Raw genomic sequence first — 19,668 nt, 5'->3', positions numbered from 1 at the left:
ACCTCTTCTTACTGTACATAAAATCATCGGTTGCATATGGGTTTACAAAATTAAGTACAAATCAGATGGTACCAATGAAAGATATAAGGTTTGTCTTATTTCTAAAGGATACACTCAAGTAGAAGGTACTCATTAATAGGAAACATTTTCTCTCACAGTCAAACTTACTACACTTTGTTGTCTTAATACTGTTGTTGCTACATGAAATTTGTCTGCCTACCAGCTAGACGTCCAAAATTATTCCTTCACGGTGACTTGAATGAAGAAGTATATATGGAACCTCCACCTGCACTTCACCAACTTGGGGAGAACATTGTATGTTAGCTACACATATCCCTCTATGGTCTCAAAAAAGCATCAATAAATTGGTTTCTCACCTTTTTAGAAACGATTCAAAAGGCTGACTATGAAAAAATCAAAAGCTGACTATTCTTTTTTTACCAAAGGCCAAGGTACTTCATTTACTGCAAGTTTTAATTTATGTTGATGATATACTTCTCATAGGAAATGATCTTAAAGAAATCGAGCATCTCAAAAGGTTCCTTATGAAACGGTTCCGCATTAATGGTTTTGGAGGTTTAAGATATTTTTTGGGTATTGAGTTTTCCAGATCGCATAAAGGTATTTCATGTCTCAACGGAAATATGCATTAGACATCTTACAAGACTCAGGACTTCTAGGGGCACGCCTAGACAAATTTCCAATGGAAGACAATTTGAAACTTACTCCTACACATGGTGAATTATTGAATGATCCAACTAAGTATAGAAGATTAATTGGCAGGCTGGTTTATCTTATGGTTACTAGACCTGACATAGTCTATTCTGTACATATACAAAGTCAATACATGCAGCCTCAAAAACCTCAATGGGATGCTGCTATACGGGTCCTTAAATATATTAAGGGTACTCAAGATCAAGGCTTATTGTTTCATTCCACCAATGATCTTACAGTGAAGGCCTTTACTGATTCAGATTGGGGGAGTTGGAGTGCCACAAGGAGATCAATTACAAGATATTGTAATTTTCTTGGAAATTCTCTTGTCTCATGGTCCAAGAAACAATCAAATGTTTCAAGATCGTCAGCAAAAGCAGAAATATCGGGCTAAGACTAACACATGCTTGGAGCTCACATGGTTACGGTATATTCTACAAGATCTGAAAGTCCCACAAGTAACTCCTACAGAATTATTTTGTGATAATCAAGCAATTTTGCATATTGCAGAGAATCCTCTCTTCCATGAATGTACAAAACATATTGAAATAGATTGTCACATAGTTCGATAAAAGTTGCAAGCTGGAATTATTAGTCCATCATATGTACCTACACGCTTCCAGTTGACATGTTTATTTACAAAGGCATTGGGAAGGGATCCATTTGTGACACTATGCAACAAGTTGGGACTTCATGATATTCACTCTCCAACTTGAGGTGGAGTGTTAAGAAATATTATATTATCATATATTTACTTTCCTATTTAGTGTAAATTAGATCCCATATAATTTGGATCATAGATTTAGTGCCTTAGAGCTAAGCCTTCATTGATTTTTAACATACATTTATATATTGGTATTCAGTAATGTAAATACACAACTTCAACCATTCATTTTCTCCTCTAGAATCTGCATTCTCTATTTCTTAAGTCAACCTGACCTAGACTTGAGACACAGAGAGTACTAAGATCAGCTTCTTGACATTGTTTTTATTTTTTTGGGTAACAAATGTAAATATTACCATTAACCATCCAGCCAATACACCTAAAGAGCACCTAACTACACAACTACCTTTCGTAGAAGGGGACTATGCAAGTTAAGCCTTGAACATAGATCTAATTACATGATAAATTGCTGATTCAAATAGCAGCATCTTTGGCCTTTCCTTGTCTTTCTAACTATGTATAATCTAGCATTGAAGCTTTGCTTAATCTGTGTAATTGTTGTATCTACAGTCACCATTGCTCCCCTATACAACTTTCAATTCCTAGCCTACCACACATGATATACTGTTGAGTCCCAAAGTGCTGCGATTATCTCTTTGTCCAGTTGCTTCCAATTCTTCCCCCTAATTTTTTTTAACACTTATTTCACATCTCCTACTGGAATCAGCGCCAAAGACCATTGATCCATCGCTGTAATGATTCCTTTGGTCCAAACACATTCAGAAAAGGTGTTTTTGTGTCTCAACATTTTGCACGTCACATAAACTACATGCTATAGTATCCACTAGTATATTCATCCTTTGTAGTCAGTCTTTAGTCAGAATTTGCCCTACATAGCTAACCAAAATTATAAATCCATGCCTTGGTTGAGAGATTTTATCTCAGATGAATTCATCAATTATCATCTTACTCTGGACCCCCTAACAATGAGTCGTAGCTTTCTCCTAATGAGTATTTCCCATTTGTTGTTAGGATATACGTGCCTTCTGCATACCACTCCACCATGTCTTTCTTTAAGGCATTCAACTTTCTCTAGTACCAACTACTATCTTGTGGATGTTTATGCTCCCAGATGTCCTAGTTCTCTTTCATATACACCCATCTGATTCATAATACATCTTTTTTAACTATTAATTGCCACAACAAACTTACCCACCGATGCCACATTCCACAACTTGCTTCCTTTGATATTTAGACCACCAAACTTCTTAGGGACACATACTTTGTCCCACACTACTAGCTTAATCTTCTTTTTATCCTCAAAGCTACCCCATAAGTATGCCCTGCATGTTTTGTCAACTTCTTTTATCACGCTCTGGGGTAGTATGAAAACAGATCCCCATAAACTATGAATAGAGAACATCACTGAGATAATCACCTGCAACCTCCTGGCCTGCATACAACAACTGTTTTGAGTAGACTTTTGTGATTCTGCTAGTACTCTTCTCAGTCGGTTGGTGATACTCCATTTTGCTCCATTTCTTTGAAGATAGTGGTATCCCTAGGTACATTATGGGGAATGAGCCCTGTGCAAATCCTATTTTTGACAATGGTTGACTCTTATTGTACTCATCCACCCCTACCATCATTCTTGGCATCGTTAACCGGGTAAGATTGCTCGACTCTAAATTTAAAAATTCAAGAATTACCTAAAAAATGTTGTATCCATTATCATATTAAAATACAAAAGATTTGTTCGAAGATAAATCCATCGATTAATGACCAAGGAAAACTAAATCAATTAATTGGATGGGTTTATTTAATGGATTTTGTCATAGAAGTATATTTTTTAAAGATGACAATTTAGTAAATCACATGAGTTTAGTAGCTTTAAAGGCTCATATTTTGTAAAAGGCAAAGTAATAGTTGAATGATTTCTTATATTAAAAAAAAGTGTCTTTGATAGATTATTTTCATTATTTAGATGACCATATGAGAAATTAACTTCATCTATTGATTTGGAAGGGAAAACTGATATCGAAGACAGACAAGTCTACCTCAAATGCTATTGGTAGAAATGGGTTGGAACTTCGAATTGGGTAAGGTCGTTTCATAAGCTCAAAAAGATATTGAAACTAATAAATGAAGAGGAAAAAATAAATCACAGGCAAATGTGTTGAAAGTGGTGCCTCAAAAGCTGGAGATTAGTTCCACCTTCTGTTGTATCAATATACAACTTAAAAGTAGGATTAAGTTCAGATAGATAAGTGTACAGTGTTGGGCAGAATCTGATTAGTTAGTTGCTATAATTTAGGTTTTAGTTAGTGGAAATAATGTTTGCTTATTTTACTCCTTTTCTTTAGATTTTTAAGTTATGGATTAATGTATTTATATTGCAGTCATTATTTCAATAAAGTAATGCAACTTAACCTTGTTATCTTTTTCTTTTCTTTCTTTGTCAATATATATGATAATCTTGTACAAATTTGTATCAGAGCATTGGCATCTTGCGGGACTTGTGATAAGAGAGTGAACCATATTATAAGCCATTCTTTGGACTATTATCTTAAATAGTTTATAGAAAATGAATTTTGCAACAAGCTTCTTAACTCCACTAGTCTTCAATGGTGAAAATTATTAAGCTTGGGCAATTAGAATGACGATTCATCTTAAAGTGTTGGATCTCTGAGAAACAGGAGAAGAGGATTATCAAGTAACTCCTCTCGGTGATAATCCAACAATGAATCCGATGAAAAATCACAATGAGAATAAGACAAGGAATGCCTAAGCCAAAGCTTGCCTATTCTTTGCAGTATCCCCTTCAATTCTTACCAGAATTATGCAAATGAAGTTTATTGCAGAAATTTGGGAGTATCTCAAAAAATAATACGAAGGAAATGAAAGAGTGCAGAACACTACAAGAAAAGTGTGAATTACATGGGAATTTTCGTGGGGATTAGTATGAAAATCCATAGGAAACTTATTTTCCTGAAAATATTCATGATACTAATTCCTAGGAAAATTCCCATGTAATTCACACTTTTCTTGTAGTGGAATATGAAAGTGATAAATCTGATTCGAGAATTTGAAATGAAGAGAATGAAAGAATCATAAACTATAAAAGATTATGCAAACCAACTACTCGACTTGGCCAACAAGGTGAGAATGTTTGGTAAGGATTTCAGTGATGAAAGAATTGTTCAAAATATTTTTGTTACACTTCCTAAGAAATATGATGCCACAATTTCTTCTTTAGAGAATTCTAAAGATTTGTCAAGTGTTACCTTGGAAGAACTTGTTAGAGCTTTGCAGACATTGAAGCAAAGGAGAATAATGAGGAAAAAAGGTTCTGTTGAAGGTGATTTTCAAGATAATTCACAGAACAATGTGTCAAACAAAGGAAGGAAAAAGATCAAGAAGCAAAGGCTTAGCAATAATTACAATAATCAGGGAGGATGTCAACCTCCTTGCCCTTATTGCATAAATACAAACCACTCTCAACAGAACTTTTGGTGGAGACCAGATGTCAAGTGCAAAAATGTGGTCAACTAATCCATGTGTAGATGGTATGCAAGTCACAACCACAACAAGAAGAAGCTAAGGCTTCTGTAAATCAACATCAAGAAGAGCAATTATTTGTAACAACTTGTTTTGCTAGCAAAAAACGCTTCTGAATAATGGTTAATTGATAGCGGATGCACAAATCATATGACTAGTGACCAATAACTCTTTAAAGATATAGATAAATCTTTTATTTCCAAAGGAAATTTTGAAATGGAGAATATCTCGACGCGAGAGGCAAAGGAACTCTTGCAATTGAAAGCCTTACAGGTTTGAAACTCATAGTTGATGTTTTTTTTGTTCTTGATCTTGATCAAAACCTCCTAAGTGTTGGACAACTACTTAAAAATGGTTTGAAAGTGTTTCTTGAAGAAAAAACATGTGTCATCAAGGATGCTGATAATAAGGAGATGTTCAAGGTCAAGATGAGAGGAAAAAGTTTTGCCTTGACCCTCTTGGGCGAGGAGCAAGCAACACCTATCCAGTTGGAAAATAACTCATAATTATGGCACAAAAGACTCAGACATTTTCATCATGATGCTATACTCTTCATGAAAGAAAATCAACTCTCAAAAGGTCTTCTAAGCCTTGAAAAGAACCTTCCTGCTTGTGAAGCTTGTTAGTATGGGAAGAAAACAAGGTTGCATTTTCAGAATCCATCGTGGAGGGCAAAGCACAAGCTACAACTTATTCACACGGATGTAGGCAGACCTTATAAAACACCATATTTAAAGAGTAGTAAGTACAATATTGCCTTTATTGATGATTTTATCAAATATTCTTAGATTTATTTTTTGAACTATAAATCTATGGCCGGTGATGTATTCAAGAAATACAAGGCTTTTGTGCAAAATCAGAGTGGTTGCATAATTCAGGTGATAAGAATAGATAATGGAACCGAGTATACTTCAGAAAAATTCAACAAGATTTGTAATGAAGCATTAATTGAGCATCAACTAACAACACCCTATACTCCCCAACAAAATGGACTAGTGGAAAGAAAAATATGACGCAAATGGAGATGACAAGGTGTTTTCTCTTTGAGAAAGGGCTGCCAAAGAACTTTTGGGCTGAAGCTGCAAATACTGCAGTAATTCTGCTAAACCGATTGCCAACTAAGGCCTTGCAAAAGAAGACACCATTTGAGGCTTGGTTTGGTTACAAACCTTTGCTAACAAATATTTGGTTGTCTTTATTTTTCTTATGTACCTCAAGTTAAAAGAGATAAGTTGAATAAGATGGCTAAACCTTGAATTTTTGTAGGATACAACAATCTCTCAAAAGCTTATAGGATCTATCAACTTCAAAATGACAAAATCATTTTTAACAGGGATGTCAAGTTTGTGTAAAATGACACCCGGAGCTCACAAGATAATGAAAAGAAAAAAAATCTAAAATTTCTAGATAAAGATGTTCATGATGTACCTGTTAGAGGAACAAGAAAACTTTCTGATATATATCAAGGTGTAATGTTGCAATTTTAGAACTACGAGCATTTCTGGAGGCTACTAAAGATGAGAAATGGAGATATGCAATGCAGGAGGAGCTCAAAATGATACAAAAGAACAACACATATGAGCTAGTTTACAGACCATTGTACAAGAAGGCTATTGGAGTCAAGTGGCTTTATAGAACCAAGCTCAATCTTGATGGTTTCACAAACAAGTACAAGGCTAGGATGGTTGCAAAAGGGTACGCACAAATGTTTGGAGTAGATTTTTCAGAAACTTTTGCTCCTGCCACCTGTTTGGATACGATAACTATGTTGTTAGCTTTAGCAGGTCAATGGGGATGGAAGATACACCAGCTTGATGTGAAATGAGCTTTCCTGAATGTCTACCTCGAAGAAGAAATTTTTGTAGAACAACCTGAAGGTTTTTCTATCAAAGGCAAAAAAGGCAAAGTGTACCTTCTCAAGAAGGCATTGTATGGCTTAAAACAAGCTCCTAGAGCTTGGTATAGTAGAATTGATGCTCATCTTCTGAGCTTCGGCTTCCAAAAAGTTTCAGTGAGTATACACTCTATATTAGAAAAGAAAGATTATGATTTAACCATTGTTTCTTTATATATGTAGATGACTTGCTAGTTATAGGTAGGAATTTGGACTTGATCAACTTGGTCAAGACTGAAATGATGGAAGTTTTTGAGTTGACAGACCTTGTTATAATGTTTTATTTTCTTGGAATGGAAATTCAGTAAAAAGGACACGAGATCTTCATATGCCAGCAGAAATATGCTTAAGAAATTCCATGGAAGAATGCAAGTCTACAACAACTCATATGAATCAAAAGGAGAAGTTTTGCAAAGAAGATGGAGATGAAAAGGTTGATGAAGGAATTTATAGGAGCCTGATAGGTTTGCTAATGTACTTGACTGCAACGAGACCAAATATTCCTTATGTTGTGAGTTTACTTTCAAGATATACGCATTGCAGCTATATGTGTGATTAGATATGTTAAAGGTACTGCCAATTTTGGCATAATGTTCAAAAAAGCATTAGACTTTCAGTTTCTTGGATTTTCTGATAGTGATTGGGCTTGGGCTGGTAGATCAGATGATATGAGAAGCACCTCAGGTTACTATTTTTGTTTTGGTTCTGGAATGTTCTGTTGGTGTTGAAAGAAGCAAGATATTGTGGCTCAATCTACAGATGAAGCAGAGTACATTGCAACTGCATCAGCTGTGAACAAACCCTTTGGATTCAGGAGCTACTGACAGATTTGTACATGGAGCAAAATGAGTATGGAAATCTTTGTTGATAATCAAGCTGCAATTTCAATTGAAAATAATCTCGTTTAACATGGAAAGACAAAACATTTCAAGATCAAGCTTTATTTCTTGAGGGAGGTGCAAAAGAATGGAGACATACACTTAGTGCACTGCAAAACAGATTTTCAGTTTATATTTTAACTAAGGCCTTACCTAGAGCAAGATTTTAGTTTCTAAGAAAAGGACTTGGGGTTGATGCTCTTGACTCAAGGAGGAGTGTTGAAAGTGGTGCCTCAAAAGCTGGAGATTAGTTCCACCTTCTATTGTATCAATATACAACTTATAAAAGTAGGATTGAGTTCAGATAAATAAGGTTGTAGTGTTGGGAAGAATCTGATTAGTTAGATGCTATATTTTAGGCTTTAGTTATTTGAGATAATATTAGCTTATTTTACTCCTTTTCTTTAGTTTTTTAAGTTATGAATTCATGTATTTATGTTGCAGTCATTATTTCAATAAAGTAATGCGTACTTAACCTTGTTATCTTTCTCTTTTCTTTCTTTGTCAATACTTGTTAATCCCCTACAAAATGTGTTTCAAGAAAAGAGATGAGCTATGTTTGCTTTGATTATTTTAGTCATGCAGAAGTTCTGCAGGTACAACAAATTTTAGCAGCAACCAGGAGTTTCCAAGGAAGGCCAAAGCCCTCTTATGATATGAAGGATAAAGGAAACCCCTTGAAGGAAAGGAGCAGAAACCTAATCTTCGAGCTCTGCCGACGAAGATGAGGAAGAAGATGGTGAAGCGGCCTCTGTAACTTTCCTAAAAGGAGACTTAGGGTCGTTTAATGTGGACTCGACCAGATCTCTGTTTTTTGTCTTTATTGTTTCTAGTTATTTGGATCAGACCGCTTTATTTTATATCTTTTCTTTCTCAATAAAGGGCTTGTTGGACACCTTTAACCTCCAAAAAATAATAGCAAACTGGAGGATGGAGAAAGCATACACCGACAGCTCCAAAGAGAGTATAAAAAATAATAAAGTTTACCAACGCAATAGATTGAGCACAATTTCTATGAAGTCAACATTGAAATTTGTAGGATGAGCTACATATATAGGTTCAACCAACAAACAAAAATAAATAGTACTTAATAAAAAATGAGTGTGGCTTTGGACCACCTAAAACCAATAAGCAAAGTCATGGCAGTTCCGGGATCCATTCACATTTCTTCGAATTTGAATCTAACATTGGGTGATTCTCGATGGAATTGTTTTATCTCATCCATCATCTGTGTACCCCGATGAAACTGCCCACTACTCCAAATGAAGATTTCCTTAAGTACTGGTGCAGATGCCAATATAAACTTCACAAATTCTATTTCCATCTCAAAACCAATAAAATAACGCATTTCCACACTTTTAAGCAGCTTCATAGCACCACATGAGATTGCTTTGGCTCGTAAGAATTGTATAACAGGTTCCACCACAATGCCTACTGCTTCCTGCAAAAAATTTGGTAACAGTTAGGCGGATTCAGATGAAGAAACCATATCAATAAGTTTTATGAGAAAGTAGGAGGGTGCTTACACATTCAATTGTAAGTTCTTGTAATTTAGGGCAGCTTGTAATCAAGTAAACTGCACTAGAAACCTCCTCAACACTTCTGAAAGACATGTCCGAAATACATAGGGATTTGACATTGTTTAGAGCAGCCGGGGGATTCTCTGGTATACCTCCCATGTTCAAGTACTAGAAGCATGTAAAAAAATTGGTTGAAGACACATCATATGATTATAATAAGTACCAACTATCATAAGTAATATTATCACAAATGTACATTACCTCTAATGATGAACCGCCTAGTTCAAGTTCCTCCAGGGAAGGCATGAAATGGAAGAACTTTGTAAGATTAGAACAAAAAGTTGACGTATCCATCAAAATTTGATTGAGACATACAGCAACGGTTTTAAGCATAGGGACATTCTTGAAGCAAATAAACTTCGATGTTCCAAGAAAGTCGAAGCATTTGAGATTAGGGGCATCAATTTCAAGAACGTCAAATGCGGTGCACCTAGTCAACATCAAACTTTCAAGCAATGGGCATTTGGTTATGAGATTCCTAAATATTGTTGGATCAAAAATGACATGTTGAAGATTAATACTAATAAGCTTTGCAAACCCTTTGAAATCAGGTGGAGGGTGGAAGAAGCACATATCAAGGTCCAGATGTCTTAGTTGCTGAAATGTGAAAAGATAAGAAGGTAAATGATATTTGTTGCCTGTGAATATTTGAAGGGTGAGTTCCTGGACGTTTTTCTTTGACAAGAAGAGCATCCAATTATAAATATCACGATAGCATATCAAATTAGGATGTTGGAGAGTAAACTTTAGTATTGGTCCTTGATGCAGTCGTAGGACTTGGTAAATGATTTTCTTGGCTTCTTGGTTGTCGTTGAAAGATGTGAAAAACTCACTACGAAAATCAAGTTCTGCACGCGTTACCCATTTGTACCTCCAACCTTTTGACAAGATACTGGTCTTCACTGCATCTTTCAAAGGCAAGCTCCCAAGAATTTTATCCAAGACATTACAGGGCAAATTGCTAATTGTAGCACTCTTCATGGTTATATACACATGATTGTAGACAACTCGAAAAAATCAAATCTGAAATAAAGAAAATATCCAAACTCTCATAAATACACATTTCAACAATGTATGCATAGTCTTATATAACTACTAGTTCAACATTTTCAATCGCATAGAAATTTATCATTTTTCAAATATCAGAGGGAAAAAATAAAGATGAATGAGAGAGTACCAGGAAAATGTTGATTGGAGACAACAATGGTGGAAGCATGAATTTAAAAGGATATTTCACCCAAATACACCGTACATTTTTTTGGCAAGGGGGAACAAGGAAGCTACATCCGTTTATAGAAAAAAATCTTGTAAAAATCTATTCTTGCAATCGGCAAAACCTATATTAGAGCAATTAGTTCATGCTCTATCTTTGGAATGTCAGACATCTATTTCCATTTCAAGAAAATGATTTTATAGAAATATATACTTAACATATGAGATATCTACTCTGAATTTTTTTATAAACCAAAATCAACTCCAACTGCTATATGAATTATGCATACATCGAAAGTAAGCAGAAATAGGCTCCAAAAAGTCCTTGGGAGTTCCGCCCCTAGGGCTTTTGTCTAGTAGGAAGTGTGCTGCTTGTGTTGCGTAGACTAGGCATACATCTTGGGTTTGGGTTTACAACAAACAAAACCTACCATTTAAGTCGAGAAGAATATACATCAAGATTAGTTATTTATTGAGTTGCGAAATTGTTTCTACAATATGGATTTTTTTGTTACACATACGAAAAGAGAGTTACAAAAACAAAGTTGAGTTCAGAGGCTTACCTGTAGTAGAGCATCCTCTACTTCTCCGTCTCTCCGTTTCATTTTTCTCTAGATGCGCAGTGTTTCTTTCTTCTCTCTTAATATCAAACTTTAGAATTTGAAATCAATGATTTAATGTTAAAAATTATGAAATAATAAATGAGTAATGAAGGGTTGGAGTCAAAATCACTTACCCAAAAGTATAATGTCAAAAAATCTCATTGAAATCACATAAACCAAGTTCTTAGAGTTCAAAAATAGAGGAATGGGGGAAGTAATATCAATTTTAGGAAATAAGAATATGCCCAGGTCAGTTACTCCACGTGATCACGACTCAGTCCATGTGATCGTGAAGAGGAAAATAACTCAACTCATTTTTTACTTGCGCGACCGCAACACAGTTTTCACATTTCAATGCCTAGTATGCTTATACCTATGCAATCCAGGCGGGCCTCAAGTGAATGCAATGCACAACCACTAATAAAAATTGCTAAAAACGACGGACAGTAAAGCGATGGACGGCGTCGCTCCAAAAATCGACGCCATTTGCCACACTGTTCGTCGCTTTTTAATAAAAATAAATATTTTTTAAATTATTTTACAAAAAGCGACGGACGGCATCTCTAAGTACGTCGCTTTTTTCCGCGGATTTTTGCGCCAAATATATATAAAATTAATAATTATTTATTTCATATAAATATAGACGTTGTCCGTCGCTTTTAATTAAAAATAATTATATATAAATTTAACAATAGCCACGCCGTCCGTCGCTTCTTGGTTAAATTATTTGGTCAAATATTTTAAATAAGCGACAGATAGCGTCTCTATGTCCGTCGCTTTTTGAAATGTTGGTCAACTATTTTTTTTTAAAAAGCGACGGACATAGAGATGTTGTCCGTCGCTTTTCATTAAATATCTGATACTTACAGACGCGATTTCCTCCATTTCTCATTTCCCATTTCATATTTTCTCTCCTCCTTCTCTCCACTCTGATCCTCACCGCCGCCATCGTCCCTCTGTTTGTTGCTGCTGCCGGTTGGAGTCATCAGGAGCTGACGCCGCGAGCCTCACCTATCGGAGCTGCCACCACCTCCTCCTTCCCCTCTCTCTTCATTCTCTCCTTCTCCTTAAGGTTAGGGTTTTATTTATCAAAAAAAATTCAATTTGAGCTATATTTGATTTTGTTAGTTATTTAATTGTAATTAGTTTATTGATTTTATGTTTATTGATTGTTAGTTTGAATTAGGGATTATTAGTTAGTGAGTGAATTGGAAATTTTAAGGTTAGGGTTAGTTTGAATTAGAGTATCTTAGGATTTGTTTGAATTTGAGTATTTCTTGAGTTAATTAGTTTGATTTTGGGATTGTAGGATTAGTTTGAATTAGGGTATTTAAGAAGTTGTTTGAATTTGGATATTATTTGAGTTAGTTTGATTTTCGGATTTTAGATAGTTTGAATTTGAGATTAGGACTAGCTAGCTGGTTTGAATTTAGGATTTTAGCACTAGTTTGATTTTGGGATTTTAGGACTAGTTTGAATTTGTGATTCTAAGACTAGTTTGAATTTGAAATTTAGGACTAGTTTGAATTATATTTGAGATTTTAGAACTACTAATAGTTTGAATTTGGGATTTTAGCACTAGTTTGATAATTGGATTCTAGAGTACATTGAATTTGTGATTTTAAGACTAGTTTGAATTTGGAATTTAGGACTAGTTTGAATCATATTTGAGATTTTAGGACTAATAGTTTGAATTTGGGATTTTAGCACTAGTTTGATAATTGGATTCTAGAGTACATTGAATTTGTGATTTTAAGACTAGTTTGAATTTGGAATTTAGGACTAGTTTGAATCATATTTGAGATTTTAGGACTAATAGTTTGAATTTGGGATTTTAGCACTAGCTAGCTAGTTTGAATTTGGGATTTTAAGGGATTTGAATTACAATTTGAGATGGCAAGTTCTAATTCAAACTTTTAAATAAATAATTAGCGGATTCATATATATCGTTATAAATTTCAATTTTTATTTATAAGAAAAAGAAATGGGGCGCATTCCCATTGAACTGGAGGTTTTCAAGAGGACTCATGTGAAGAAGAAAGAAAATGAGTCGGATCCGGATGTGTGGGTGGCAGAAAGGGCTGAACGAACTTTTGTAAGTTATTTAATATGAATAATATATATTAATAGTGAATATATTTATGATATGTATATATATATTGATGTCAATTTTTATATTTAATATGCATAATGAGTTTAATCAGTACGTCGCTGAGAATCTAGATAGTTCGGTCCAAATGACACCTAAAACTGTCCACCCAAAATTTGGACAGAAAAAGTGGTAGGGGGGACACACAAGGGTAGATTCTATGGTCTAGGTTCTCGAAACGATGTAAGACGACTCCAGTTAACTTACAAGGTATTGGATCGTCACGTCAAGACGAGACACTTGACGATGTTCAGATTGCTGCTATGTCGGCTCAAATAGCACAACTAACATCGGCACTGACAGAGTCGGAGCGGAGAAGAGTAGTTGAACAATAAAGCATGAGTGCGACCGTTCAGCAAATCAAAGAACAAGTGTTGAACCTCGCTCGTCGACCTACTACATCTTCTCCTGCCGAGGACACCGACGACGACAGTGACGAGGATGATGATTTTGTAGATCGCACTCCCCAGTTAAGGTCTCTTTTATGAACCTTTTGAAATGTTGGAACGAATTTTGAAAGACTTTATAAGTCTTTAAATTGTGATTTAGATACTTTTGAATGTTAATTTAAGTTTGTTGTTTTATGTTTTATGTTTTACGTAGCTTATTTATAATGTTGTGTGTTTGATTGAGCTGAATTGAATTGAATTGAGTTGAATTGCATTTGCAGGTGGGCAGCAGAATGCCCAGAAACTGACAGTTTCTTCTGTCAAAAAAATTGCAGAAAAAGCGACGGACAGGGTGGTTTTGTCTGTCTCTATTCTGGGCTTTTTTTTTTTTTTACAACCCAGAAAAGCGATGGACATAGTCCTTTATTCCGTCGCTTTTCTGGATTTTTCAAAAAAATAATTTCCAGAAAAGCAACGAACTGCGTCGCATTTTGGAAATTAAAAAAATGAAAATTTAAAAAAAGCGACGTAATCCATCGTTTTTCAATAGTTTTTTAGTAGTGAACAAATATAACTTACGCGATCGCGGAAGAAGATCCCATCTGCGATGATTAATTTTACCAGACATCAGAAACAATAGCAACAACAACACACTAAGGCACAAAATTCTCTGAAAAGATCCTCGGGATTCATTTGAAATCTCGTGCACACAAACAAAATATACTACCCCACTAAATTCAATGTTCCAGAATCAATGGAACAATCAAAATAGAGATTCGAGGTTTCGTTGACTCGGGACCCGTTAAACCCACAATTAACTAACTTTCATAAAAAAGATTAAAATATCCTCAGAAATTCAACCAAGACCTTACCTAGGCATAAAATTACCTCCTGAATCCAACGAAATCGACGAAAATCCAATTCGAGCATTCGAACTCTGAATGTTGACCAAATTCAAACCTTCGTCTAAATTCGCTCAATAACTCAACTCACGGATTTGAGTCGACATAAATACCTAGGAACTAGAAACGAAAACTCCCCTAGACCAAATTCTTCATTCTAGAGTCAATGGGTAGGATAAAATTTCATTCATAGACTCGTAGCTCTAGATGTTAACTAAGTCACATATATGAACTTGAAAACTTTCAAAACTCTTCCGAAAAATCTCAACTTTTTTATCCTGTGACAAAACTCACCTCATAAACTAATCAAACTTGACTCGGGGTAACTACAAGGAGGGTAATACAGTAATATTTTCTAGAATTTCCAAAAATGACCCTCAGGGTTATTACATTATACACCATTGAAAACCATGTTCTCCTCGAACATAAAATAAAGGAGAGTAACTGAAGCTTTGAAAAATTATGGATATCTGACACACATATCAGACTCCATTTTTCAAGTATCCTCCTCGATCGGGTGCTGCTTCCATTTAACTTTCATAGAAGAAATTTCTTTAGTCCTTAGATTTCAAACTTGCCTATCCAAAATAGATATAGGCTCCTCCTCAATGTTAATTCTGGATCTGAAATCACCGAATCTAGTGAAATCACATGGGACTCATCGGGTACATACTTTCAAAGCACAGAGACATGAAAACAAGATAAACATCAGACAAGCTAGGTGGCAAGGCCAATTGATTGGCCAAGTCTCCGATCCGCTCCAATATCTCAAACGAGGCAATGAACTTAGGGCTAAGTTTCCCCTTCTTTCCAAACCTCATCACACCCTTCAAGGGTGATATCTTAAGCCATACATGATCACCATATATAAACTCTTATGCTCAAACTCTCCTATTAGCATAAATCTTCTACCTACTCTAGGTTGTCAAAAGCTACTCTGAATCAGACGAACCTGCTCCATAGCATCTGTAAGAAAATTAGTATCCAAGGTACTCACCTAAATGACATCGAATCGACTAATCGGAGATCTACATACCTTACCATAAAATGCCTCAAAAGGAGCCATTTGGATGCTAGAATTATAGCTATTGTTGTTAGCAAACTTTGCTAAGGGTAGATACTGATCCTAATGGTCACCAAAGTCAATCACACATGATTGAAGCATGTCCTCCATTACTTGAATCATCTGCTTGGACCGTCCATCTCTCTGAGGGTGAAAAGTTGTACTCATATCAAATTGAGTACCCTTCCCATGTTGTAATGCCCTTCAAAAGTGCGTGAAGAGAGAACCTCAGTCGAAAATAATAAAAATATAATAGGTACCCCAGGTAAGTGAACTATCTTATTGAGGTAGACTTGAGCCAACTCCTCGACTCTATACTTCACCTGGACCGAAATAAAGTGGGCGGCCGTAGACAATCTGTCAACAATCACACAAATAGAATCATAACCACCCATGGTGGTAAGCAACCCCACCACAAAATCTAAAGTGATACTCTCCCACTTCCATGTAGAAATGGGCATCCTCTAAGACATACCACCAGGTCACTCGTTCTTACACTTGACCTGTTGGCAGGTCAAACACTTGGCCAAAAACTCAACTATTCCCTTCTTCATACCACACCACCAATAATGTTGACTCAAGACATTGTACATTTTGGATGCTCCAACATCAATCTAATCAAATCACCCACCTTAGGCACACAAATATTTCCTCATATTCTCAATGCACCCTCATAGTCAAGTATTGGTTCATTGTCATCTCCTTGTCTCGAATGATACACTTTTTTTGTTTCTCAGATTGCCTCTCTCTAATTTGCTCAATAATAACTCTTTTACACTTACTTGGGAGATTCTCTAACCGACAACCATCACTATGAGCTATGTGATGATAAATCGTCTCGTCCACGCTGCCAGAACTGTCTTATACCTTGCCGGAGTAAAAGACATCATCAACTAAGTGGATCCACTAAGCTTATGCTTAAAATCAATAAGGAATAACACAAAATTTAAGGAATTTTTGTAATTTGGAAAATAGTAGGGATATGATGTAATAACTCCTAACACTGTGATTTATGTAAAATTTCCAAATAACCCTAACACCTGCATTGTTTTATAAAAGTAAAAATAACAATTTTGGTTCTTGAGTTACGATGTTATTCCAATTTTGATCCTCCTAATATTCAGCTAAGTACATTTAACTTTTAATTAATCTGCAATCTATGTGTATATTTGGACCTTAAAAATAACGGAAGTTGAGTGCTTAACAAAAATATCAAAAAAATTGAAAAATGACCAAAAAGAACGTTGAAATATTGGAAATAGAAGAAAAATATCCTCGTTTTGGATTTTGGTCCAACAATACCCTTGAAAATTTTATTATTATTATTGAGATAGGAGTTACCAACTCAATTATATTGCAAATGTATTATGACCCGACGAATTTAACAACTCACAATTTTAGAATCTCTTTTTTTTTTGGATAACTATAGTGTCTGAGCCAACTTGACGCACCTTGACTAATTCCATCTACCTTCCACAAGCAACAAATGTCAAGTCAACTCTGTGCACCAAAGGCTTAGACAGATGGAAAGACACCTAGTGTTCTTATCTCAGCCCACCTCATTGACCACAATTCAAAATTTTCAGATCTTGAGTTGTTGCGTTATTTGACAAGGGAATCTCAAGGATGTTCAACATTATAATGTATGTAGGATAATACTACTAAAAACCATCATACATACGTAGGAAACTCTCTTAGGTGCAGATAGTCTTAAGTGCTACCAAAAAAAAAAGTACTATGTAAGCAAAATCGTAGCACTTCCATGTTTTCTTATTCGTCTTCTTCAAATATAAAATCAACATTAGGTGATGCTCTGCGGAATTCTTCTATCTCATCGATCATTTGTTTACCCGAACGAACACCGAGATACACAAAATTCCAAAAGAAGATCTCCTCAAGTACAGGTGTAGATGCCAAAATAAACTTGATAAATTCCCTTTCCATCTCAAGACTCATAAACATGTTCACTTGAACTCTTTGAAGCTTCAACGCACCGTATAAAAATGATTGGGGTCGTAGAAATTGTACAACACCTTCAACATTAATCCCCGAAGAGTCCTAAAAGAATTTCCAAGAAACAGTTAATTAGGCGAATTCAAATGAAGGAACCAAATTAATGATAAAAAAACAAGAGAGTGCTTACAAATTCAATTGTAAGATGTTGTAATTTAGGACAACTTGTAATCAAGTAAACAACATCTGAAACCTCCTTAACGTTTCGCAAAGACATGGTAAAAAACTTGAGAGATTTGATATTGTTCAGAGCAGTCGGGGGACTCTCTGGTACACCACCCATGATCAAGTACTAGAAGCAAGTCAAAATTTACGTCAATCAGATTCATCATTCGTTATGATAATAATTAGTATATCACAAATAATGTATGTTACCTCTAATGTTGAATCCCATAGATGCAGTTCTAGCAGTGAAGGTGTGTAATGGAAGAAATTTGTAAGATTAGAGCAAAAAGGAGATGTATCAGTCAAAAATCCAGTGAAACACACAATAACTTTTTCAAGCATAGGAGTGTTGTTGAAGGAAATGGATTTTGATTTTCCATAAAACTTGAAAAATTTGAGATTAGCGGCATCAATTTCAAGGGTGTCAGTTTGTGCACCAACACAACCTCAATCGTTCAAGCAACGGGCTTTTAGAGATGAGGTTTGTAATTATTGATGGAACAAAAGTGACATATTTTAGACGGAGATTAATAAGCTTCTCAAACCTTTTGAAACCTTGTGGAGGGTGGAACAAGCAATGTTGAAGTTCCAAATACTGTAATTGCTGGAATGTAAAAGGTGATGAGGTAAATGATATTTGTTTTCGAAGTTGATATGAAGGGTGAATTCCTGGACATTTTTCTTCGTCAAAAAGTGAATCCAATGATCAATATCAGGACAACTCGTAAAACTACGACCTTGGAGTCTAAACTTTAATATTGATCCTTTATGGAGTAATAGGACTTGGTAAATGATTCTCTTGGCTTCTTCATCTTGTTTGAAAGACTCGAAAAACTCATCATTAAAATCAAGTTGTTGACGTGTTACCCATTTGTACCTTCAGTCTTTTGACAAGATACTGGTCTTCACTGCATCTTTCCAAGGCAAGCACCCTAGAATTCCATCAAGAACATTACAAGGCAAATTGCTTATTGTATCCACACCATATGTCCAAGCATTCATCATGGTCTAAAAAAACAAGTTTGCCAGCAACTCTGAAAATAATAAAAATAAGGGATAAAGGCAATATCATACCCAAATATATTTCAACAACTGGTAGTTTAATGTCTGCAATATAATTTCATGGACAGGAAATAACGACTCATAATTGACCATAAGGAAAGAAGAAGACTATAGTGGTGGCGCAACGATTTTCATGCTATCTAGTGTGCAAGGAATTCAACAAATATATATATGTACAAATAAAATGATATTTCACCTATATACACAATACAATCTTTTGGTTAGAAGACCATTAGCACTAGCGATAAATCGAGCCCATTAAAGGTTTCATTAGTACTCTTCCTAATATCTAATCTGTGTCAAGCTTATATAAGGATTTTCCTCCTTGCATTAGCCTCAATCTTTGGGTTTGAGCAAAAAGCTGTCACTTTATTTTTACACAACCTGACATAGGTTCAAACCCTAACCTAATATTAAAGTCGAGAAACCTAGAGGAGCGAGTCCATTATCCACTAAGTATTTTGGGCCACTAGCCCTAGAGTTGAAAATCATGAGGTCTATAATTCAAATTCCAGCCGCGGCAAAACACAAGGTGATTTGGACAACCTATGGTATTGGTGGAATCACATCATTCAAAAATACACTATTTTTGAAGGATCCGACACACACTCGTTGATCCGAGCAACATTGATCAGTACAAGTAGTAATGCTTACCTGTACTGAGTAATCAAAGATTTACAACGACTGATATTATAATATAGTCAAGAGACTCAATTTTTCTCAGTTTATTTATGAAGGTAGCCGTCTTTTTAAATGTAACGCAGGACAGATAGGTTAAAATTTATTTTTCTAATTTGTTAAGTAAGAGATTTGGGGAATAATT

At 35.3% G+C, this 19,668-nt stretch overlaps 3 protein-coding genes across 3 annotated transcripts; 1 reads left to right on the top strand and 2 right to left on the bottom strand.

Annotated features, from left to right (window-relative positions):
* Positions 1-628: 628 nt before the first annotated feature.
* Positions 629-1,108, top strand: LOC107059905 (uncharacterized mitochondrial protein AtMg00810-like). The gene has a single exon (XM_015307001.1). It carries the CDS (start codon positions 629-631, stop codon positions 1,106-1,108), a length of 480 nt encoding a protein of 159 aa, XP_015162487.1.
* A 7,759-nt stretch (positions 1,109-8,867) lies between these two features.
* LOC107059904 (F-box/FBD/LRR-repeat protein At1g13570-like) lies at positions 8,868-10,269 on the bottom strand. Its single transcript, XM_015307000.1, has 3 exons — positions 9,490-10,269; positions 9,235-9,396; positions 8,868-9,149 (listed from the first exon to the last, which is right to left on the bottom strand). The coding sequence occupies exons 1-3, from the start codon at positions 10,267-10,269 to the stop codon at positions 8,868-8,870; spliced, it is 1,224 nt and encodes a 407-aa protein (XP_015162486.1).
* Positions 10,270-17,375: 7,106 nt separating this feature from the next.
* Positions 17,376-18,788, bottom strand: LOC107059903 (F-box/FBD/LRR-repeat protein At1g13570-like). The gene is made up of 4 exons (XM_015306999.1): positions 18,683-18,788; positions 17,994-18,229; positions 17,749-17,910; positions 17,376-17,663 (listed from the first exon to the last, which is right to left on the bottom strand). Exons 1-4 carry the CDS (start codon positions 18,786-18,788, stop codon positions 17,376-17,378), a joined length of 792 nt encoding a protein of 263 aa, XP_015162485.1.
* Between the last annotated feature and the right edge of the window lie 880 nt (positions 18,789-19,668).

This window comes from Solanum tuberosum, unplaced genomic scaffold (genome assembly GCF_000226075.1).
Source record: "Solanum tuberosum cultivar DM 1-3 516 R44 unplaced genomic scaffold, SolTub_3.0 scf00045, whole genome shotgun sequence".
In the NCBI taxonomy this organism is placed as follows: Eukaryota; Viridiplantae; Streptophyta; class Magnoliopsida; order Solanales; family Solanaceae; genus Solanum; species Solanum tuberosum.
Note: the sequence above shows the minus strand (reverse complement) of the source record. Positions and strands in the feature narration are given on the sequence as shown.